Here is a 26,537-nt window from a genome sequence, read left to right on the forward strand (position 1 = left end):
ATCAATGCCAACTACTTCATTTCACAGACAAACACTTCTAAACAGCATATTCCAGCGAGTGACAAGCTCCACACACCTCCTGTCCTTATAGTGTCCTCAGATCACGGGTCACGGGTCACGGGTCACGGGTCACGGTCACGACCTTACAACGGTTGTCCCTGATTCTGCTAATCACTTCATAGAAATCAGAACTGTTTGACACCTATGACAAGAGTTTAATCCCTAATCTTTTTGGAATGGGCTAAATATTAGATAATTGTCACTCAATGGGGATAAGGAATTGGGCCGACATGTTCCAAGTCTCCAATTTGTTGTCTGACACTTAGATTCTTGGTGGACTTACACGAGGGCACTTTATCCCTCATTAGGTAAACACTGAGCTTGATCATTCCTGCTCTCGACTCATTGAATTATGAGTCAACAGAGTCCGTTTATCTGGAATAATCTCGTGCCAAGCGACATACCACTGGACCCAAGGCACACGGATATGACAACTAACAGGGTTTGTCTACAAGCTTAGAACATGTTTCATTACGTTGGTTTACCAGATCAATTTTGGAGGGTCGGGGATTCTGTACAAGTATATTACCACTTTTTACCCTAAGTGTGATTCTGATCCATGCAAAGTATGTGTATGTGAGAGGGAAACATGTGGTCTCACCTTAGGCAAGAGAGTTTGTTCAACATTGTTTCTGTTCACCCAGCAGTGAAGGGGTACCCAGTGGGATAAGATGGTCTTTTGACTGTTAACCTTTTGGAGCTTCACAGCCAGCGTGGTAGTCTGTCTCACAGTCCCTGAACCACATTATTTTCCCTACTGCCTTGTTGGGGCTCTCTGCAGTGCTAAAACCCTAAATAAAGCAAGTCTAGATTTCCTCAGGTTCAGGAATCTCTGATCTCCCTGGGGCCCCTTTTCAATTTATATGGGCTTCTTTGTTACTATCAAAATTATATATAAATTCAGAGACTAAGCGTTAGTCTACCAGTGTGGGTAAACCGGGTAATATAATAATGTCTGTGCTTTGCACATAGTTTGTCCTAGCAACACTTAGCATCTTTGAGGTGGATATTATGCGTCTACAAATAAAATATACATGTTATCACTATTATATTTATATCATTGTCATCATCATCACCAGCAGCAGCATAGTGGTCAGAGTCATCATCATGACAAATGTAACGCTTCTAAAATCATCATAATCATCATGGTCAGCATCATGGTCATCACTGCCATTGTCATCAATCAGTTCACAAAACTGTTGAGAGTTATAGATTCAAATGCAGGTGTATTAAAGATTATTGACCATCATACAGCTGGAATAAAACCGACTGCGGCATCGAACAAGAAACAAACGTGGTGAGCAATGAACAAGAAACCAAACATTGTGAGCAATGAAGCAGAGAAACCATAAGTTGAATTTCATTGTTGTATTAGGATTGCTTGCCAACTGAAATGAATTTTATTCATTGGTCTGCAGTTATAGTCTGTATGCAGTGTGAAACAAATGCACGGCAGTTCGTGATGACGCTTACTTAGACCAACTCTACTTGTTCTCGGTGTTTCATTTAATGTGCATACACCCTTGAATTAATCATTTGAAACTTTTTTGTCCTACAATGAATAAAATTCTGAGATTTAAATGTTCATTTGGCAAGGTAAAATTATGAGGATTCGCAATCTTAATTTCATCTTATTCGCTTTACTTTTTGTTTAAATTGACATTCATCGGTATGTTTTCAATGCAAACAGACTATAGTAGTGTCGTAATAAGCTGATGATGTTGATGGATCAAATTTCACACTCAGGCCAAACCGAGACATAGTAGGGTGGGGGATGAATGCAACACACCCTCTTATTGTCCTCACCCTTGTCATGTCTCGTCTCCTCCCTGGGGGCAACATACAAAACTCTCCGTGCAAGGGAAACACCAACAATTTAATTCAAGCTAGCTGTTTAAAAGTGACATGTTTGACATTCAGGTCAGATAGCCATGTTTATATGGATGCAATTACATCATTATTAGGCTGGGTGCTAATGATATAGGGGTGAAGGATCCCTGAGGGTCATCGTGACCCCCTAGTCAGATTGTCCAGTGACACCTGATTGTTGGCTTAGATCCATTGTGAACTAATTACCAGACTTGGAGATGTGCTTTTCTACAAACAGGGCTGATTATGTCATGAATAGACAAACTTAACTGAGCAGTGACCTGTCAATCAAGGAGGGTGAGGTCCCGCCCCCTAAATATACCAATTACGTATAAGTCTCAAGGTGCATTGTGTAGTGGTAATAGGTGATACATCTTAATTAGCCTTCCCAAAGATCTTGTAAGCTGACACAGAATGAAGTATACTTGATAAAGATATAGAGAAAAGGTCTTGATACTGGTGGGCATCCTTGAAATTGACTTGATAACGACATTAAACCTGCACGATTCAGGATTCAGGAGTTTTTATTCTCATAAATCATACAAAATGATATCGAGAACATACATATATTTTGATAAATACATAGTGCCATTTTGGCTTATATGCATATGAATATAATATAAATGTATAACTAAAACAGGGATAATACAATTTTCGTTAAACGTGACAGTTTCTGTACCAAAGGATGACGGTCAGATTTCATAATGGAAATAAGTTTATCAATATGGGGGTTATTACAAAAATAGCTAGGGAGTATACTTTTTCTTACATCATCTAGAGCTCTGCATGATAAGATAATATGAAATGACTGACTGTTGGCATTGGATAACACAATATTCCAATGTGTTCTGAGTGTGATGCTTTCACACATGGTTATTTGTGCAGCCTGACCAGCAACCAACCCGGACAGACACCACCATACCCCAGTAACACAGACCCTCATCCCCTCCCCTTCACAAACAGCTGATTGTAACACAGTTACATGTCCATAGCATCCTGAAGCAAACATTAAAGCCATGTCACATTTTGATCACTCCAAATACCACCCTCTTCAGGATGGTGTTACAGAAGACTGACAAGTTGAGAATGGGATTCCATCTATGGACATGTTTGGTTTCATATTTATATATGCAAAAATGTGCTCATATGTATTTTGGTTGTTTTGTTATTGTCAAACTTCATTTCTGTGACTAGTCTGTGCTCCTTAATTTTGGGGTGGATTTTGTCAACCCTATAGTCCCAGAACTTGCATGTATGACAAGGAGAATTTGATGAACAATGTGAATATTACACAACTATAGTCCCAGAATCCTGCAGTGTTAGGTTTTGTTTTTCTGATGCTGCATTGTAATAAAAGTAATATGATACCTTTTGCTCAATAGTCCACAGTATATACTTTGATTTAAGTCACAGTCTGATTGTCCACAAATCATCATCAGAATTGGGCTACAATAGTCTGCTACAAAAAATATTGATGGGTTCTTGAAAAATTGGAATTACCAAGTGTCTCATATTAAACTTTTCACCATAGAATCTTCTTGTATACTCATGCCAATAATGGTTGTCACCCCATTCAATTTTTTCTATTGGAGAGGTGTGTGGGGTGTGGGGTTGGGGTGGGAGGGGGTGACAACCATTATTGGCATGAGTATATTATGAGAGGAATGACACTGCAGTCACATCATATGAACATATCTTTTCTGAACATGTGACCTGATTTATATATATATATATATTTTGATGTTAATTATACCATACACACCTTATCGTCACACTTTTAATGAACATGTGGTCCTCTATTTGGCCAAATTATGTGTGTGAGAATAATGTACTTGTATTGCAATATGAATCGTATTGCACACACAATACCATTACACCTTTAATGACCATCTATTTGGCCATATTACATCTGTAATGACTCCCTTGAACAGGTATTGCAATATGATTCATATGACACATATGATACGTTACACATTTAATGACCACACAGTCTGTATTTGGACATAATATGTGTTTGAGGACTCCCTTGAACTGGTATTGCAATATGATATGATTCGTATCACACACACATGATACACATTTATGACCACACATCTGTATTTAATGACCTCACAGTCTGTATTTGGACATAATATGTGTTTGAGGACTCCCTTGAACTGGTATTGCAATATGATTCGTATCACACACATGATACGTTACACATTTAATGACCACACAGTCTGTATTTGGACATAATATGTGTTTGAGGACTCCCTTGAACTGGTATTGCAATATGATTCGTATCACACACATGATACGTTACACATTTAATGACCACACAGTCTGTATTTGGACATAATATGTGTTTGAGGACTCCCTTGAACTGGTATTGCAATATGATTCGTATCACACACATGATACGTTACACATTTAATGACCACACAGTCTGTATTTGGACATAATATGTGTTTGAGGACTCCCTTGAACTGGTATTGCAATATGATTCGTATCGCACACATGATAATGCTACACATTTAATGACCACACAGTCTGTATTTGGACATAATATGTGTTTGAGGACTCCCTTGAACTGGTATTGCAATATGATTAAGATCACACACATGATAATGCTACACATTTAATGACCACACAGTCTGTATTTGGACATAATATGTGTTTGAGGACTCCCTTGAACTGGTATTGCAATATGATTCGTATCACACACATGATATAATGCGTTACACATTTAATGACCACACAGTCTGTATTTGGACATAATATGTGTTTGAGGACTCCCTTGAACTGGTATTGCAATATGATACGATCGCTACACATTTAATGACCTCGACAGTCTGTATTTGGACATAATATGTGTTTGATTTAATATGATTCAGTATCACACACATGATAATGCTACACATTTAATGACCTCACAGTCTGTATTTGGACATAATATGTGTTTGAGGACTCCCTTGAACTGGTATTGCAATATGATTCTACACATTTAATCATAATATGTGTTTGAGGACTCCCTTGCTACACACACGATACACACATTTAATGACCTCACAGTCTGTATTTGGACATAATATGTGTTTGAGGACTCCCTTGAACTGGTATTGCAATATGATTCGTATCGCACACATGATACGCTACACATAATTAATGACCACACAGTCTGTATTTGGACCTAATATTTGCACTCCTCCCAGTATGTGTACATTCCTGTCCACCCCAGATTGCTCCATCGATCATGTCCCACCAGGAAGGTATGACCAGGTCTGTGGGAGGAAGTACACGCCTGGGTAAGACTCTAGTAAACACATTACAAGCCACAATAACAGGGGCGTGTTTACAGTCCATTTATACATCCATGACATGTCAAAAACACACTCAAAATGCTTATGTTTATATTGTTATATCAATAGACTTCATCTGTACACAAAGGCAGTTTCATGACTATTCCTGGATTGTGTCAGATTAGTGAACTGACAGTTAGTCCCAGAAATAAAATTATATTCATTTAAATAGGTATATCTGCATAAGAAAATACATACAATCCACAAGGAGTCAAGAACAATTCCTGGGGCGGTGGTGTACCCTGGTAGTTAAAGCAGCTGCTCAGCATGCAAAAGACCTGAGGTTCAATTCCCCACATGAGTACAATGTGTAAAGCCCATTTTTGGTGTCCCCCACCGTGATAATGCTGGAATATTGCTAAAAGCAGCATAAAACTAAACTAAAAGACTCACTCACTCACTCACTTGTGCAGTTTACTTGTCTGACTGAAAATTGTCAACTGAGGAAATACCTTCTACATTCCTTGTTGGTATTACGAAGTTGATAACAACGTAAAACCATGGTTTGACAAATACACTGGTCTACCTGAGAAATGCTTACACGTTTTCATTTGGACCATGCCTTGGTTCACGCATGTCATCGTATCCCAGTTGCGTAGATCGATGCTCATGCTGTTGATCACTGGATTGTCTGGTCCAGACTCGATCATTTACAGACCGCCGCCACATAGCTGGAATATTGCTCAGTGCAGCATAAAACTCAACTCACTCACTCATTTGGAACAGTAAGCTGGGGTTTGTTGTTAAGAAAATTTGATCCCATATTATCATAATAAATGTTGAAACTATTTAATAATGGCATTTTGCAAACCATCATAATCTCAGCAATGTGAAAAATAAATGTTTCATTCTTATGTATATAGGGCGGTGGTGTAGCTTAGTGGTTAAAGCATCACACCAAAGACCGGAGTTTAATTCCTCACATGGGTAAAAACAATGTGTGAAGCCTGGTGTCCCCTGCGTGATATTGCAGGGATTTTTAATTGCTAAAAACAATACTCACTCACACTCTCTTACGTTTACAGTCTAAACTGAAAAGACTTCATAAGTAGCTTTCCCCCAAACATAGTATCAATACAAAGCCATATTTAGAAGAGGTCACTGTGTTTAAATCAATCTGTCAGATACAGACACCTTTCATCAATCATTAATTGTAACCAGCAATCATATCAGTCAACAAAACCATCAGTTTCTACTTTCAACTTAATGATCCGAAGTGTTTCAATATACAGAGAAGATGGAGAAAAAGTATGGATGAAAATACCTCATTGTGACAACTGTAGTCGCTAATGAACAACACCAATCAAATACCTCCAATGAGTGCACAGTCAGTCTGAGCATGGCTATCGTATTACCAGCAATTAACCATGAAAGGGAATATGGGTCACTGGAATTGATTACACCTTCGTAAGGTGGCCAAATCAATTACCATTCAATAGGATATTGATCTCTTTCAAACAGAGTTATTAGTAATCGTGAAGCTATGTTTCACTCGATTTTTTCCTGGTTTTAATAATGGCACATGATGCATGCACCTCAACAGTTCTGATAAGACTCGTAAGAAGAAATGAAAACATCCATGCTTGGATTGATTAGACAAATAACTAATGGTGCTGCTCTATCATGCTGCGCTGAGTCCATTGTTAACCTTAGCTATCTATTAAACAACCTATTTCATGATTCACTTGGTTTCTTCAGCAGTCAATAGCCTGCGAGAGAGATTATATGCTGTAATTTTTCAGAAGCGTGCATTCTCAGTTGTGAAAGGTTGTCAGGGGAATAGCAGCCAAAAGAACATCCTTTTATACAGAAATTGTCAGTCATGGTGTCATGTAGAATGTAATTAGCTGTGTTGTATACAGCTGATGATTGTCCATGGTTACCTAGCAATATCGTCCAGAAATATGGAATCAATATTTCATATCTGATTGGTGTTTTATGTTATAATTTTCATTGTTTTGATAGTACAATCTCAGATGTTGGTATTGGACATTTCTTAAAAAACACCTGCGAGAGAAAGCAATTAGAACTGTAACACTGATTAAACAAGGATGGATATACAGTTCCTGCTTAACAGTAGCAAAAATATATTTAATATTAATATATCAATAAACCACCACCCATTGCTATTCTCATTCCATTCTTGGCTTCTTAGGAAACCTTCATGGGAAGAAGTAGTAAGAATTAGAACACTGATTTATTAAAACAAGAATGGGAAGTACATTTCCAGCTTATACACCAACAAAATATATTAAACATAAATATATTTACTAAAACAATCACACATTACTATTCTCATCCAACCCATGGCTGTAGGTCTTCTTTGATACTCATGGGCTGCCTTCAGAATGATTTTTATATAACAATAGGTATCAGTTTATTTCAAAGACAGTACCTAAGTCGAGGCTGGAACTCATCATCAATACTTGATGTAAACTGGTTATCAAGCACTCTAGTAAGATATAACACTGATTAAACAACGATGGCACCTACAGCTTATACACCAATGAAAATATATTTAATATCAATATATTTAATAAAACAGTCTCCCATGACTATTCTCATCCAAACCGTGGCTGTAGGCTTTCTTTGATATTCCTAGGCTGCCTTAGTGACAGAATGATGTTGATATATGTATATTACCAGAGTCTCCTCATATATATTTCCATGTCGTTATACCACATGATTTCTAAAAAATTGTTATAATGTACATCATTTGTGTGTGAAATGTATCTGTATTTCTTGTACCTTCTGTGTATATATTTGTAGTTCATAGAATATTGCCACTGTTTCTTCATGGAATAAATATCTTATCTCATAGCAATACACATCAGTTTATTTCAATGTCAGTACGTAAGTCTAGACTGGAACACGTAATCAACACTGGGGAAACTGGTTATCAATCATCCCAGACAGATGCAGCGTTCTTACATTTCATCCAGCATCACCCCTCAATACATTATTTATAGCACAATAACTACAAACACACTAGATATCCCCTGATATTTGTTATTCATTATGCAGCAAAGAAACCAGACCTAGTGACGTTCACCAGGGAGGAAAATAATTGATTCCTAAAAACAGAGGTTGAGGACGCTTACTTTCATTCTACTGTAATAAGAAGGAAGAATCAGATGTTCTTGAAATATTTGAGTAGGATATTTGTAAAATAGAAAGCTTTATTCTTACATACCTTACAATTTGTTTTGTTTAAAATTTCATTCCTTGATTTACATTTTAAAGTGTGTTATTTCTAGCCCACTCTATCCCATGTAGATCAATACACATTTATCTAGCGAGTTCACTCTGATCATCTGATTTAAATACGTTACCAATTTCATAAACAAAAAATAACCATCTGATAAATACACAGAATGTGAGTCACAAATTTAGATATTTAAATTTCATAAATTAGAGACGTACCTGTAAATCTGTACTTTCTTCATCATTTAACATGCTGAAACACCTGACCTTCACCTTGGTTTGTCCCTCACCTTGCTAGCCACCATCTGTGAGTTGGTGTATCGACATATTTCACGTTTACTTCACACAGCATGTGACTCATACAAACAGGTAAATCAATGGATCAAACTTGTCTGATCCGATGATGCCTAATTTCCTCTACAATAAACTGTTATGTGATTAAGTTGTCAGGTGAACGTTATCTCACTGAAAGTGGGCCGGGTTGGTGGTTAGGGGTAATCCTATAATTGAACTCCGACGGTTAAAGCAAATATATTTGGAGGATATTGAACACTTCTGTTTAATGAGAAAAATGTCGATTGTCACTAAAAATATGCTGTAGGGTAACTGATATGATCAGTTAATCTCGAGGCCTATATTTTGTCATATGTCATCGCATACTTCAGTCCAAGTCCCTATTTCCTGTATGGACCTGACTACTGTTTATAAAGGGAGACACTCCTACAAAATGAAAAAATAACACACTCCCTTCTCCTCTCTCTCGTCACTCATCAATTCCTTTGTATCTGGACACCTGCTATAAGGGCCTAACGGAAGATACAACAATCCGAAGAGTAAATCAAACAAAATATTGTAGCCTTCAATACTTGTTAATTGTCTCAGTTGAATCCTCGGACCCTAGGTCATTTATCTGCCGCCATTTCATTGATGTTCCTATTCTAAACTTCCTCAATACATTAGACCAACATCAGAAATTTTGAGTGAGTGAGTGAGTTTAGTTTTACGCCGCACTCAGCAATATTCCAGCCATATGGCGGCGGTCTGTAAATAATCGAGTCTGGACCAGACAATCCAGTGATCAACAGCATGACCTTCGATCTGCGCAACTGGGAACCGATGACATATGTCAACCAAGTCAGCGAGCCTGACCACCAGATCCTCTTACGACAAGCATAGTCGCCTTTTGTGGCAAGCGTGGGTTGCTGAAGACCAATTCTACCCCGGATCTTCAAGGGCCTCAGAAATTTTGACATTTGTTAAACAGTTAATGATGATTCACAAGGCTACACATGTCTGTGTATGCATACAACACTGTTATATAGAGCCAAATCTGTCAATTTGTAGTATGGTTGTGTGCACAACTATTCAATATGTACTGTTATCCCGTGGCTTCTTACAGTCATTAATACACCAACAATTACGTGATTGTGTCAAGGAACTACATGACAAAATAAATCCAAGTGAGTGAGTGAGTTTAGTTTTTAGCAATATTCCAGCAATATCATGGTTTGGGCCACCAGAATTGGACTTCACACAATGTACCCATGTGGGGAATCGAACCCAGGTCTTCAGCGTGACGAGCGAACACTTTAACCACTAGGCCACCCCACCGCCTAAGCACATCAGAAATTAGGGTGACAAGTTGGTAAGAGCAAATACACAACTTTCATGCCATTTAAGTTGCATTCTTGTTTTCAGATGTATGTTTATTTTGCATGTCAACAGCAAATGAACTGTTAAAGTATTTGAATAAGGATTGACTGACATTAGCAAAGACTTTAGGTCTGCTAGTGTTAAACAGTTTATTTGAATGACATGTTAAGAGATGGTGAGCAATAAAAAAGGCAAGATATCATTGTCAATGGTATAACAACTTATACTGAAATGTCACATGATAATATAACAGAGAAGTGATAAATAAAGCATATTGTCTTTAATGTTACACATCTTCACTTCAACTCTCAACAATCATTATAAATTTATGATTCATTCTCACAATATATCTGACATGTCTTCTGAATAACGTAAATATTAACTACACTTTTTCAATTTTTCCATATTGCCAATTATATTTAGCTCATGTATCTAATTAGTGCATTGTCCAATACAGGTGTTCTGTATAGTACATATTCTTGATTCCAATCTTTATTACCTACGAGGGCGAAAATATCGGGGTTCATATTTTTCATACGATGCCCTAGGGCAAAATATCACTTTGTCATGGTGACGTGACGTCATGAACAATGCTATGACATCACGTTTTTTCTGTGACGTTGTGTTCTACATGCGGCAACGGCGGGTAGCCACGCTGTGTTTGAAAGTAAATTTGGGTTTATTTTCCTCAATTTGATGACTTCAGTAATAAACAGAATATTATATTCGTGCCTATATCATACTATGTTTACGATACTCGTGCCTAAAAATCTAAAATACACAAAATTGTTAACACTGCAAGTAAAATGTTTATCATCAATATATGAGCGGCAAATCGTGAATCAAGCTGTCAAAATCATATCTGACCGTACTCACTACTTAAATTCGGAATACAACCTCCTCCCTTCAGCCCGCCGCTACAAAGTTCAAATTGTGAAAACTAAGAGAGCCCGTACATCCTTTATTCCAAGTACCATATCTCTCTTAAACAAATGTGAAGATACCTAAATCAAAGAATTTATGTAAATATGTTTGGTATCTCTCTAATGTGTCAGTAGCTCTGCTGATGTAACACAAATTCCTGAAAAGGCATTACAGTATTATTCCATTCTTTCTATTCTATTCTAAATATCGGTATATCTCTCGCTCAAGAAATACCAACATTTAGGCACTTGTGTCGTAAACATAGCATGATATGGATACACATATAATATCCTCTATATACAAACATAATGAAGACTAACAGTTCTTCAAAATTCATATATTTTTGGAAATTAATTCAGGACTTCTGTTCGTGAATGATGTCTGGAGGATTACATCTGGTAAATTATAAAAAGTGATTTCTCATATGGCTCCAGTGGAATAACGTGACCACTGATAGCTTCCATGTGTGTAACTGGTAAATTATAAAATGATTTCTCACTCCAGACACCTTGAATATTGATGGGAAGTGGAAAGAAACAGGAAATTGAAATCTTTGTGGACGTGTAAACATAAACACATATGTGAACTTGCAGGATCAAATTACTGGGAACACGTATGTCATCCCAGATCGGGCATCACATTTTAGTTTTGTGTTTCATATTGTCCTGGGCATGAAATGTGCCGGCTAATGACTGGTCTCTTGATTGTAAACTATAAAAATGGAGGTAGAACTATATTTCCCTTTTTCGTCCACGGGAAACGTTATGGAAAACTTTGAACATTGGTATCAAATTTATCAGACATGTTCAAAAGATTCACAGTTAGTAGTGCCTCTCTCCTATTTGAACCAGTGGACTTTTAACATGGTCAAGCAGACATTTATGGCTAAAAGTAGAGAAAAGTTTCAAATTTTAATAAAAATCGAAGTACAAGCAAAATGGAAACTAAAAATGAATATTTTATCATATTTGTAATATTTCATGCATGAAAATCATCTGGGTTCATATTCAAATTTCAGAATAAATGACTTTATAATTGCCTCTAAAATAAACCTTTTGACTTCTTTTATCCTGCTTAGCAAGCATACGGTCAGCCATGTTTTAATAGAACAGAAATAGTTTTTGCCATTTTACTATACTTAACATCAGAATGTTTAAAAAATATAAAACCTATAAAGTATTATGACACATATATATTCCAGTCAAAGAATCCAAGCTTAATAAAAGGTACAAAATCAGTGTCAGAACACCTATACTCCAGCATCAGAGTGCTGAGAAATGTTTTGATGTTTCCTGCAATTGAGACAGGAATTGAAAGAAAACTGCCAAAAGCAGTGACAAGGTAGATCTCAGAGATCCATCATGGTTAGTCATAAATAAAACTATTCCTAGAAATGTTGTGACAAACTGTTGTGTTGCTGTGGTGATTACCAGCGTGCATCTAGGCAAGTGCCACCCATGTTGATGTGTGTGGCAGTTGGAGTGATGTTTCAATTTTGGTGTGAAATGACCCAAATGGAAAACCCATTTCTTAAAATATGAAGTACATATAATTTCTTTAACATATGTGTGTCAGTTTTATAATGCAAAATACAGATGTACTGAAGTACCTAAATAACATGATGGAACATAAGACAAGCTAGGACTGATGTCAGTGATATACTGATAGGTCTGTATTTACAGAAAAAGCAAAGAACCTATGATGTGAAAATAACTCTTCCACCTATCCACCCATCTATTCATCTACCTATCCATCCTTCCATCCCACTACCAATGCATCCATCCATCATTAAATTACCCTTCAAAGGAGTAAGTGTAGTTTGATGCCTCACTCAGCAATTTTCCAGCTATATGGCGGCGGTCTGTAAATAATTGAGTCAGGACCAGACAAACCAGTGATCATCAGCATGAGCATCGTTCTGCGCAGTTGGGATGCAATGACAAGTGTCAACAAAGTCAGGGAGTCTGACCACCTGATCCCATTTGTTGCCTGTTATGACAAGCATGGGTTACTGAAGATAACTTCTAACACGTATCTTCACAGGTCACCCTTCAATGGAGAAAAATCCCACTATGTATGGTAAGCCATAACATTTAATCAGTTCAATGCATTCATTATTAACAGTCGGTATTTTCAACTTTGTCAAAGAGGTAGACTGAGATAATACAGATATACAGTACCCACAATCTTAGTCTGTCTCACAGTCCCTGAACCACATTATTTTCCCTTCCGCCCCTCCCGTTCTGCAATGCCAAAGCCATTGATAAAGCAAGTCTAGATTTCCTATGAATCTCCCATTTCACTCAGGCTCCTTTTCAATTTAAATTGTATCATTAATCACTATCAAAATTTTATAGTCTACCACAATCTGAATTAAAAAACACCTTGTCAGTGACCTTTTCACCTTTTTTTTTGGGGGGGGAGCATTCATTCATTCATCATACAATCCAGATGTACAACCAGCTGTGTGTTATTGAGTAATATCACAGAGACATAAGTAGTGATAACCACCACTGTCCATCAGCTGACTGTTATTCCCTGTGTTTCCACCAATTGTATTGCATCATCAGCCTGTATAACTCCTGTTTAACCAGCCCCTGCCTCCAGGCCTGTCTGGTAGTAGAACAGTAGGATATTAATTATGTTGGGATGGATTTCCACCATCACGTTCAGTGTGTAATGTTACCTACCCAAACTGTCAGTGGAAATCTTCTCAAGCACCTTTGCACATATGGTCCACTGTCAATCATGTAATAACTAAAGCATTAGTTTGAGAATTCTATTGAATACGATGTGTGAATAAATTGTTTAACATGAGGATACATTTATATGTCCATGACACACACATATCAAGCACCGATAACATACCAACTTAAATGTATCTAGTCTTTACATGAATATGAAATGTTAACCTTGACGAAAGGCTACCTCACTATTTTCAACCAATACTCATTGTTCACAATCCACCCATAACATGTTATCTATATTAACATCAGATCTGCAATACTGATCTGGCCCTGATTTCTCGAGTTTTTACTCAAATTTCAAACTGAGTTTGACAATTTGAAACAGCTGAATTTTTAACAAGACTGCATTTTTTTAAATTAAAAAATCCCAAACTACTTAAGTAATCTATCCACCAAACTCAAATTGTCTACTAAGTTTGAGTTTAATATTGATTTCAGTTTATTCTGGAAAATGCATTTTCCTGTGTTTTCTCAAAGTGGAGTAAAAACTCTGACTTAAGTCAAAACTCAGACTTAAGTTTGTTTCAAGAAATCGGGGCCTGTTCTTTTCATGATTTCTGTGTGTTCACATGTATGTAAAGATGAAAGTATGCATGCATATATGTGTGCATGAATCAAAACATTTTGTCACTTAAATATTGTATCTGTTCTGCAATGCTCACAATACATAATCTTTGCCACATGTGTATGTGAAATTGAACCAGGTAACTGTAATCAGTTACAATCAACCCGTTTGTGGTAAGCTCACATCACTAATTAGTTATTGCTTATACTGATGTATTCTGGCCACCTTTTAAGTAAAATTTCATTAAGTTGATATAAAATAAAGTCACAGATATGGTCAGTGTTGTTTGGTATAATGCCAGGGGTATAGTTTCATGGCATCACATTAACTGAGATGCCAACCCCAAAGTGTTGCACATAGTAGTTTCAAGGATCAAAATTAGTAGTTTGACCATAAATTAGTAGTCAACTAAATACTTCAAATCATGATGGATTCTGATAAAGATAACATGACACTAATCAAGAGTGAAGCTCTAATTTTCCATACCTCCAACAGCAATTTCCTAATTATCAGCATTACATTTCTTTTTTTAGTCTCTTTTTGGCGAAAATGTATTTAATCGACGAAAATATATGTTTTCGTCTATATATCCGTATTTTAATAAACTGCTTCCAATTTTGTAAAATTTATCGTGCAATATTCGTATTGGCGTAGTTTGAGGCTAAAATTTGTGGCGACTACGATAAAATCGTAGAGGGTGGCATCTCTGCATAAACTGTATCACTAGGTGTCTTGTATCTTTAGGTGTATATTGTATCACCAGGTGTTTTGTAATAATGTATCTTCTGGTGTACTGGAAATCAGGTGTATTGTGTCTCAGATGCATAGTAACTTCAGGTGTATAACAGCATCAGGCATCTTGTACCAACAGATGTAGTTTTTTTTATCGTCTGGTGTATATCTTTGTGACGCATCCTTACATCGTGAATCACAACCTGTTAAACATGATAATAAGGACAAAATGCCACGTGACCTTACCTTTTCATTCCACACTTGAGTCACAACACACTACCTTTGTAAGGCTGTAAACGTCCAGTGTACAAAATCGTACAAACACTTGCTACTCAAATAAAATAAACCCACAACTGTGAGAGGCAGAGTGACATATGTACAAACAGGTCATGCACCATGGCCCTCCAACTTATGACTGTTCATATCTATAAAATGACATCTGTCGTAAACTATCCCAGTTGAGTATTATTTACAAGGCCGTTCATGAGTGCATTGCTACCACGTATCTACCTTTAACGAGATAATAGGCTTCCATCAAAGGTGGTAAACCAAACACGCCCTGGTGCACCCTTTTGTTGGATCCGATCATTGATGTAGCCCTAAATATCGCCGCTTTGTGGCGAAGGTGGTCAGTGAGTTTATGACCACTGTCCCCATCTTTCTGCAGGTGAGATAAATACAGGTGAGGTAGGCGTGATTTGTGGAGCAGCATAATCTCAGGTGTCTTCTGTTACACAGGTTTGATCTGCCCCATTACTCCTTCCGACTTGCCTCCTTACAAGTATCTTATGATATTATGGACAAATGCATAACTTTTATATCAGTTCAATTTTATAAACAAAGTGATCATGATAGTTATAAGGTCACAAACAAAAAATACCCATCAGGTTTGGGTAACCCTGCAATTTTCAAGCCGTATTTCATACATATGAACTCTATTCAAAATGAGTAGATTGATGCTCATGTCGATCACTGGATTGTGGGTCCAGACTCAATTATTTACAGACCTCCGCCATATACCAGTAGCTGGAATATTGCTGAGTCAGCGTAAAACCAACTCACTTACTCACATTCATCTTTGGTTTCGAGACAACTGGTACTTCATCTGCTGAGCAGCGTTGTAAAGAACAAGGGAGATAACTAGAGATCTGTGTCACGTGAAACAACAACACACACAACCACACACACACACACACAGATATATATATATATATATATATATATATACCCACACACATACATACATACATATATATATATATACACATACATATGTATATATAGTGGTGGATTTAAAATATAACCAATAGCCTTTGCTGTGTTTATATACCAGTTCATACAAAATGTATGCTATCTACTTTCCTTAGTTACATTGCTATATAAGTGCAGTAATCTTGAACGCAATAATAAATCCCATTATGCCTGACCCCACTGACATTAGTTCTAGGTAGGGGAAACACTGATAACCAAACATCACGTCTTACTCCTCATTTATAAACTATATATAAAGCATGTCCTAGCTCAACAGGAGCAATGTGTGAATAATGCATTTGTGAAAGATAACAGATAATTATATCAGAACACCCCACTTGCAACAGAGTGTTATTATATCCATAATTGTTTTCTCAATATATCACAAAGAAAAACAATCATCAATAATTATAGATCATTCAAACATCACAACATAAAAGAAAATTAACCTACATTAAGCATTAAATTGTTCATCCATCACGTTTGTCCTTATCGGATTCACTTACTTCTAAACAGGCCACTGAAGAAACTACATAAAGCATGTTTAGCACAACTGAAAGGTACTTGCAAGAATTCCATTACTTGTTAACTGAAGCTTGTCAAAGTTGTAAAACCGTGTCCGCATTTAGACCAATATTAGTCACTATTACCATAGATGCAAAACATTAAGTACAGAGGAGCTTAAAAACTAAGTACTTGTAATTAGAATGCAATGTCCAATGTGTTTATACTTTTTAAAAAAGATATCCTAGCTGAACATGTTCACCTGATTGTACTCAGCATTGTTTTGTTGTGGACTAGACAGGTAGATAGATCAATGACAGTACTGTAGACTAACGCTTAGTCTCTGAATATATATAATTTTGATAGTAACAAACAAGCCCATTTAATTTGAAAAGGAGCCCCAGGGAGACCAGAGATTCAGAACCTGAGGAAATCTAGACTTGCTTTATTGAGGGCTTTGGCACTGCAGAGAGGTTTGGTAGTAGGGAAAATAATGTGGTTCAGGGACTGTGAGACAGACTAACAGTACTGCACCAACAGTGTAATTAGCCAATGCTGTGTGTTTCACAATGACCAGGAAAGTGCTGACATGACAGAAAGACATTAGGGCCACCAGTGTACAGGGTCAACAGATGCTGTCCATGTTGATAGTATTCCAGTTAAGTTGTACACTAATACACTGTCCAGAACTATCCGTGTTAGAGGAAACTGATACACTGGGTACGTTTACAGGATTACTGAGACCAGCAAATCCATAGGGGGATAATGTCAAACAGACAGAACTAAATTCTGGACTTAAGTTGAACTGATCCTAAGTCAGATACTGGAAACACCCATTTGGACAAATGTGAAAGTTTATATATTGGGTATTTGACTATGCACAAGAAAGCGGACAGTGAGTGAGTGAGTGAGTGAGTGAGTGAGTGAGTGAGTGAGTGAGTGAGTGAGTGAGTGAGTGAGTGAGTGAGTGAGTGAGTGAGTGAGTGAGTGAGTGAGTGAGTGAGTGAGTGAGTGAGTGAGTGAGTGAGTGAGTGAGTGAGTGAGTGAGTGAGTGAGTGAGTGAGTGAGTGAGGAATTTTACATCACTTTTAGCACATTCCAGCAATATCACGGCAGGACACCAGAAATGTGGAGAATCGAACCTGGGCCTTCGGTGTGACAGTGAACCACTAGGTTGACCCACCACAAACAGCTGTCAAGATGAATAACCGTATAAACATCACACCGTGAGTCTCACATAAAAAAACCCCATTATAATGACTTGTCATTATAAAAGAGTGGCAGGATGAGGATTTAATGTGACCTGAATGGAATATAAGTTAGGTACTAAATCCTAACCATAAAACCATAATCATCTACAGGAAATGGTCTTAAGCTGAACTTAACTAACACAGTCTATGAAAGCTTTCATTATGCAATAGATTTCTTTGAAACATGTTCAACTTTGTTAAAATTGAAAGCAGAAAGTCTGCATACATGTTGCAAGACATTAATGATAATGATTATTGGTTCAGTTAATGACACTGTAACCCCTTTTTATTGAGTTCTCATCTAGATTCAGATAAAAATTGGTTTGTCTGTTTCGCAACTTCTCCCTTCAGTTTGGGCCATGATGTGAAACATCATATGCATGGGTCAGGTTATGTATTTTCTAGCTGTATACATGAAGAAAATGACACAGACATCAAACATAGAATGACAGCAGAGGACATAATCCATCATCAGAATTCTTCACCCCATCTGCTGATAAATGTTCTACTCCAGATCAATCAGGTATATGAAACTAGTTTACAAACATATCTCACTGCATAAACATGTACAACATTTGAACCAATGGTGCTCAAGAATATATCAGCATATCTGCTTTTGACACTTACCCTCACCTAATCCGTCAAATAATCTAATCAGTTATCAATCCATTCCGATACCTCTTTCTCCCTGACGGATCTAATCCCTGACTATCTCACCTGCCGTCTACAGACTTCTACCTGTCCCTTCAAGTAGAAACATCAAACTCATGACTTCTGAACTGCGACATTTGATATCAGAGGAGTTATCCACCCTTACAAAAGGAACTCTTCAGTCAAAGAGACAGACATATTATGTGTTAATGGTCCTACCCAGTTCTATGATGATGTCAGGTTTCTGAAAAATGACACTTCATTCGTCTATGAATGGGAGGCGGCAAGACGATCCAGACACAGAGACAGGACAATCTGTAGGGAGTTCCACTGGATATCTGATCTCCATGTTGATATGTGGGGAGCATGTTTGGGCTAGACACTAAGTACATGAATATTATCAGCAACAATACCTTTTGTTTGTTTTGTTTATACGACATGGTCCAGCACTCCTGTCAGACATTCCACACCAATCTGCTGGAAGTATCATCAAACCAGTTATAACTCTGTTTGGGGCGGTGGGGTAGCCTAGTGGTTAAAGTGTTGGCTCGTCATGCTGAAGACCCGGGTTCGAATCCCCACATGGGTACAATGTGTGAAGCCCATTTCTGGTGTTCCCCGCGCGTGATGTTGCTGGAATATTGCTAAAAGCAGCGTAAAACCAAACTCAGTCAGTCAGTATAACTCTGTTTCGTGTGTTCCATAAGGAGATAGTAAGAAGATAAATATTAACATAAGATATCTACAACTGCTGGAGGGATTGATTGAAAAATCGGTCAATCGATTGATCTTGCTTGCATCGCAATCATCGATGGAGTCGGGACAGTCTAATCGATATTCATAAGAAATGATAAATCAAATTTAACTTTCAGAAGTACCGGCATGTTTCTTATTGTTATGTTTGTTAAATCAAGACATAAATAACTGATGCAGTTTTCTGACTCGTAAAGCTGCAATGTCAACAGCATACTCGCGTGCGCGTCTCAATAGGAAGTATCCTTGAGCACCTTAATCGTAGAATTAATCAGTGCCTGTTTGGTTGGCACGATGTTATGATTGTGTCCCATTACTGCCCACATGTGTTTTGTGGTGTGGTTAACAATTACATAGAGAATCTCACCCAAGTGTCTACACGAGTTGATAAAGTTACAAATATCCAAAGCTTGCCAAGGATATTTTTACTTTTATCAATGAGTGTTGATATATTTGATATCAGAAGACACAAGGGTTTGATTCTTTTTATCATAAATAATCGCTCTCCATTAGTTTAATTTTCAATGAAAATGTACATCCCTGAACATGGTACTGCCATTAGACTTGCAGTGCAGCGATGTCATACCATTGTGATGCCATCAAGTTTATGACGTCATAGCATTGTACAAAATCTACTGTCAAAACGATATCTGCTAGGAATCTCACACAAGCAGTATCTCCAGTGGAACTCAGTTTGGGGATGATAAATTTGATTCTTGATTGATTAATCAGCTCCAATTATTGATCTTGTGGGCGATAATCTAAACTATAGTTTATGCAAGTGAAACAAGACATAACCACAGCTGTTACAGGATGTCACATTAGTGTCATATATAAGGCAACAGGTGATTCTCCTTCACGTTTCACAAAGCAGAAGTTTCTTGAGACAGACCACAGGGAATATGAGCCTTGATGCTAGTTTTTAGTGGGACAAGCCATTGTGCTTAGTGCAACAGCACTGCTGTTTCCATGGAACAAGAAATACCAAACACATGGCACAACAGTGTCAGTTGGCAACAGATGACGTCACAGACTTGCTGTCTCATGGCACCTACCTCTGTACAAAGCAAAGCATTTTCATTTTTGCTTATAACATACAAATTATTTCATGGAAAACATTCATATTGTACATGCATGATTTCAGAAATAGTGATCCCTTCTATTATTATGTTTTTAGAAGAACACTATTAAATCGTTATTCTACAACAATTATGTAAAGAACATTTACATGTTTGACAGTTTGTCCCTGGTTAATGGGCACATTGTATGAAGAAATGCCTAATAACCTAAAAATATAATTTTTCCAAGATGCACCTTCTTGGTGCTTTGTTTCTCATTCACATACCACATCGCTGATGTCAAACTGAACCAATTAAAAGGATCACTTTTAAAAACAATGGCATATTTCCAATTGTTGAATGTCAGAAACAAAAGAACATACCCAAAGGTGTTTCAACACCTGCACAAGATAAATCACTATTATGTGTGAAAAAGACAAGTAAGCATCTGAACATGTTGAAAGTGTGTAATTAAAGCAGTATCTATGTGACTGGACGATCGATCGGCTTTCATCGAAACCAGTACAAAGAGCAGGGACACAACGTCCCGTCGTTATCAGTGGTAGATTCTGACACTGGCCACCTTGACACGCACCACCAACCACACCATGATACAAATGATATATATCGATCCAATCCAATTTTGCAGCTATACTACAGTAATTTGCTACCACCAGTCGGAGGAAAATATCTGAAAGAACTTCATAGATTATTTAATACATCACTTCATCTGTCCCCCATCAAGGAAATATGAAACAAAGGTAGATGCTTTGTTGTTTCATGAAATATCTATCACTACAGATTGGATTGTTTTCATCACTCTCATCCCAATACAAAGTCATCACTTAAACAGCCATTTCAATACAAAACATCAGCTTGAGAGAAACACCAGTCTTGATTATCTCCTAAAACAGATTTCATAAGTGTTAAAGTTAAAATTAAAAAGCACAGAAAATTTTATGCATGGCTCATTGAAAATCAGTGTGATGACAAAAAGTGTTCGTAAAGAGGTGTCTTGCCCCACAGTGAAATGATGATGAAATGAAAATGAGTGAGTGAGTGAGTGAGTGAGTGAGTGAGTGAGTGAGTGAGTGAGTGAGTGAGTGAGTGAGTGAGTGAGTGAGTGAGTGAGTGAGTGAGTGAGTGAGTGTATTTACGCCACTTTTAGCAATATTCCAGCAACATCACGACAGGGGACACCAGAAATGGGCTTCACATGTTGTACCCATGTGGGGAATCGAACCCAGGTCTTCTGCGTGACCAGCGAAAGCCATAAGCACTAGGCTACCCCACTGCCCCGATGAAATAAAAAATGAGTTTATTAGGAAGATACAGTACAGACAATATCACGTTCACAAAAACATAACTTAATTTCAGATAAGATATCAAAATATCATTTATGGAGGCAAGGGTTTTAATTGTGATTACTGATTTATTTAATTTGATCATTGTTGAATGCCCCTCAACAATCAAATTAAATGGGCACCAGAACCTCAGTAAACATTCTAAAAATATGTTCTAATTACAGAATGGTCTAATGCAAAAAATACAAAAAGATACCTAAATAAATAAGGTTGACCTAATTGACTATTCCACATATTGCTATTCTAACTGGTATCTAATGTATTCTGTATACCTGACAGATGCAAAGAATGTCTGGCATAATATGTTTCTGGAATTCTTTGGTTAAGTTTTATAGATCACTCTACAGAAAAAATAAATATGTTAAACATCTTAGTCAGAATTACAATGCAAAATTGATACATTGTCAGCCTATCATATAAGGAACTGAAAAGGTTTTGATGCTATCACAACTACTGATAAAAAACCAAGGTATCCTGAATATTTTTTTGGTATTTCTTTTGTAGCTAAGATCAGCAAACAAATTAATAAAACATCTAAAAAATATTCATGATTCCTTATTTTTTTCGTTCAGTATATTACAGACCATCATACAAGGAACTAGAAAGGTTCTGAACCTATTTTCATATAGAAGATCATGAAATACTTGTTGCATGTAATATGTCATTTATCAGCACATTCAGACCCTGGGAAATAATGATGATCTGACTTGAAGATAACCTACAACACACAACAGGATTTATCAGGCTTATCCCAGTTTGTTCAGGCATAGAAGCCCGCCTCCAAACCCCCACACTGAGCACATGGTCCCAAGTCTTAGGCACCTCACAGCCAAACAGATGTACAATCCCATCAATAAAACATATATCACACGGGGAATGTGGTGATGGGCCCACTGTATGCATGCCTGAACTATGTAATAACAGGCAATAATCCACCTCAGTTATAGGACTATTAAATAAATGATGCCTGAATATTGTCCTTCGCCTTTGATGTCGGGACAGTTCATAGGATGGTTTAATCGTTTTACTGGAGGGTGAAAGGTGAGTTATTTTAGGCAAAGGTGAGCAATAATGGAGATAAAATTCAAAGCACCTGTGAGATATTAAACATGTGTTTGACATAAAATTCACGGAATATATAAATACATATCTTTTATATGAAGGCCTTTGACCTGCAGTTGGTGGCCAACACTTGGCTCTAGGACACCGTCAACATGATATACATAATTATAATGTCATATTCGTAGTGAAGTAGTGTAAATTTATGTAAAAATGAGTACTGCTACAATTACATACTATGGTTTATTGATAACTCCTAAGCCTCACATGCATTAACAACTGATCAAAACCACGCCAGACAATGCATGACTTCCTCTGCTTGAAACTGGTCCAGAAAGGTTATTGCACTGATCTGTGTTTATGGAAGTAAATAAACAACAGTTATTGGATCACTGTTGTTCTTCCAAAATCACGAACCCATGCTTATTTGGCCATCTTGCAAACAGTAAACATTTGCTCAACTCACTCAAGGTTTTGTGGATTGACTTCAATGACATTCACAACTAACAATGTTAATTCATACAGTGCCTCCTATATAAGGCTAGGAATGTCAATACTTCAATTTGTTTCCAATACACACAAACACGCATGCCCTGAATATATATAATCCTGAATATATATAATATTGATAGTAACAAATAAACCCATTTACATTGAAAAAGAGCTCAAGTGAGTTGGGAGATTCAGAACCAGGAGAAATCTAGACTTGCTTCATTTAGTACTGCAGGGAGGGCTTGGCACCAGTGAAAATAATGTGGTTCAGGGACTGTGAGACAGACTAACACACACATGCACCGACGCACGTACACGCGCACACTATGTACTCTTATTCTACATTTGCTGTTTTCACACATAAAGCTACAAATATTTCCAGATACTTAGCATTTTAAACAAAATATTCAAAGAATGTATTCATAAGATGATAAAAATCCATTTAACCATTAACATAAACTTCCAATTACCCTCATCTTGGAGTTATGAACGATAACTTAAGACTGTGATTATTGAAAACACATCAACACCTATTATCTGAGAAACTGCAGCCATCCCGAGAGATAACCCTGAATGGCATTTATGGAAAACTGTCATTATCTTTTGTTTATTGTTGGCAAATCACTGATTCTTTCCCTTCAGATAAGGTCACACTTTGCACCCACTCCTGGTCTTGTGCTGTGATAATGTCAAGCTCAGCTTATCAAGTGTTTCCTCAATAATGTAGTTTACAAATCTCAAACAGTGATACCAGCACAGGTCCATAGTGTTCTGCTGTCTGTCCAGATAAAACTTAAGAGAAGTAAATTGACTTCTAGGACGCTGATAACCCATAATGTACCTTACCCAGCTGACTCAGTGATAACATTCCTGAAATTGTAGTTGTATATGGTCATAATAACAAATACAGGATGTTATGCAACTGATTCTGGTGATATATTTTCTCATTACCAGGCTAAACAGGTGCTACTCTGCATTTTGAAAACAGAGAAACAGAAGACAATGCAATGGATTTGTAATGTGTGAGGGATATGAATGAGTGGTAGTGGTAAGGGACCGTTCATAATATATGGCTGGGGGGTGTGATGTGTGTGAGATGATGATGATGATGCTTTTATGGAGAAGCATGTACAATGTGACTGACCCCCTAAAATTTATGTATAAAGTAAGTGACCCACCCTCTGCATATCATGTACAAAATCAATGACCCCCACCCCTTCCCATATTTTGTAAGCCTAATTTTTTAAGCCTAATTTTTACATATTTTATGTACAAAATTGATAACCCCTAGTATACGTGTACAAAATTGATGACCCCTACCTCCCAGAACAAAATGGTGCCCCCCTTAAAATCATCATCATCCCCAGCCATAAATTCTGAACGGTCCCTAAAAATGCATGAATGCATGCATGTGTGTGCCCTTATCTGAAGTGGGATTTCTGTAATGAAGGTGTGCATGTCAGCATCCCTGTTTCTTAGCGTGCCAGTCTAGACATAGACAAGTTTCATAGTCCTGAGCCCAGTGAGTGAGTGAGTGAGTCTAAGAGTGAGTCCATGAGTGAGTCCATGAGTGGGTAAGTGAGTTTATCCTGTTTAGCAATAGCTGAAACACTAAAGATGAGTTAACCACATTGTGCCCATACAGGGAATCAAACCTGAGTGCCTTAGACACAATGAACCAACACTCTATCTTGTTGGGTTCCCCTTTGTCTGTCATACAGACCCGGAAGCAAATATATCCAAGAAAGCCCACACAAGTCTAGAAAATGTGGCAAGTCTAGATTTCCTCAGCTTCAGGGCTCCTTTTCATTATACATGTATTTTATTTTTTTTACTATGAACTTTTTTCAGTAAAATATGTTCATTTCAGAGACTAGTTGTTAGTCTAGGTTCCCCTCTGCCCACTGATTATCATAAAAACATAAACTGTTAAATATTGTCCATTGACTAATGGACAACATTCTATGTATTGAAAACAAAGCTTTTTATTACCCCAGTCTTGTTTCACCTAAAGTGTACATGTTCTCAACAGGCCTGATAGTGACACACCTGACCTTTATGTTTGAAAATAAGTGTTTTTCAGATGAGCAGAAACACAAAAAATCTGATTTATTTCTCTTATTTCCCTCACTTTTTAAAGAGTCCATGCAAAATTCAATATGATTGAAATACTAAAAGTTGTTGACCTTATAAAACAGGCTGCATTATTCATGCTGCCAGATGCATTGCATGTTTACGAAAGAATAACTTCCCCTTTGGAATTTATGTTTTTTATTATCCTTATAGTCAGGCTCAAATAAGTAATACTATGTTGCAGGTAACATGCCTTGGGATATATGGGCTTAGAGGTAGGGAGACATTGCAAGGGTGATATTAAAGACAAAACAGTTTTACTTGGTCATAGAAACACATACAAAACTGCTGCATGCATGGTTAGACAGACAGACTGACTGACTCACTGAGTTTTGGTTTTACGCCGCTTTTAGCAATATTCCAGCAACATCACGGCGGGGGACACCAGAAATGGGCTTCACACATTGCACCCATGTGGGGATTCGGACCCGGGTCAGACAGAGATATTGACAACAAACAGACATACAGACATATTTCACTGTAGTAACGTTCCACAGTGACAACATGCTACAAATTACAGAGCCCAAAAATGATAGTGTGACAGATAGACAGCTAGACACAGGCACGCACGCACGCATGAACAAACGCACGCACGCACGCACACAGATTTTGACAACAGTCAGACAGAGATTGACAACAGACAGAAAGATTGACAACAGACAGAAAGATTGACAGCTAGACAGAAAAGCAGAGATTGACAACAGATAGAAAGATTGACAGCTAGACAGAGAAGCAGATAATGACAACAGACAGACAGACAGACAACAGACAGACTTTATTCCACTAATATTCCACTTAGACAAAAACAACAGGCATACATACGGAGGCCCCAAAATGATAAGTCTCCCACATTACAAATGGCACAATAACCTATTATGGATTAAATGGGGTGGAATAGATATGTAAGCCTGGTTAGTAGCATATTAATGG

At 37.3% G+C, this 26,537-nt stretch overlaps 1 protein-coding gene across 3 annotated transcripts in view; it reads right to left on the bottom strand.

Annotated features, from left to right (window-relative positions):
* Nucleotides 1-26,537, bottom strand: part of LOC124273421 (TNF receptor-associated factor 4-like) — a 104,171-nt gene that overhangs the window by 36,184 nt on the left and 41,450 nt on the right. The window contains exon 1 of one of the 3 annotated variants that reach the window (XM_046708684.1): nt 15,339-15,467. The exons of 1 other annotated variant lie outside the window; for it this stretch is intronic. In XM_046708684.1, coding sequence (XP_046564640.1) covers nt 15,339-15,346 — 8 coding nt within the window. In that variant the 5' untranslated portion in view covers nt 15,347-15,467. Of the gene's footprint in view, nt 1-8,690; nt 8,750-15,338; nt 15,468-26,537 lie in introns of those variants that run through there. One more of the 3 variants, XM_046708683.1, reaches the window with a different exon arrangement.

The sequence above is a fragment of the Haliotis rubra genome, unplaced genomic scaffold, assembly GCF_003918875.1.
Source record: "Haliotis rubra isolate DU_JTF1 unplaced genomic scaffold, ASM391887v1 Scf180, whole genome shotgun sequence".
In the NCBI taxonomy this organism is placed as follows: Eukaryota; Metazoa; Mollusca; class Gastropoda; order Lepetellida; family Haliotidae; genus Haliotis; species Haliotis rubra.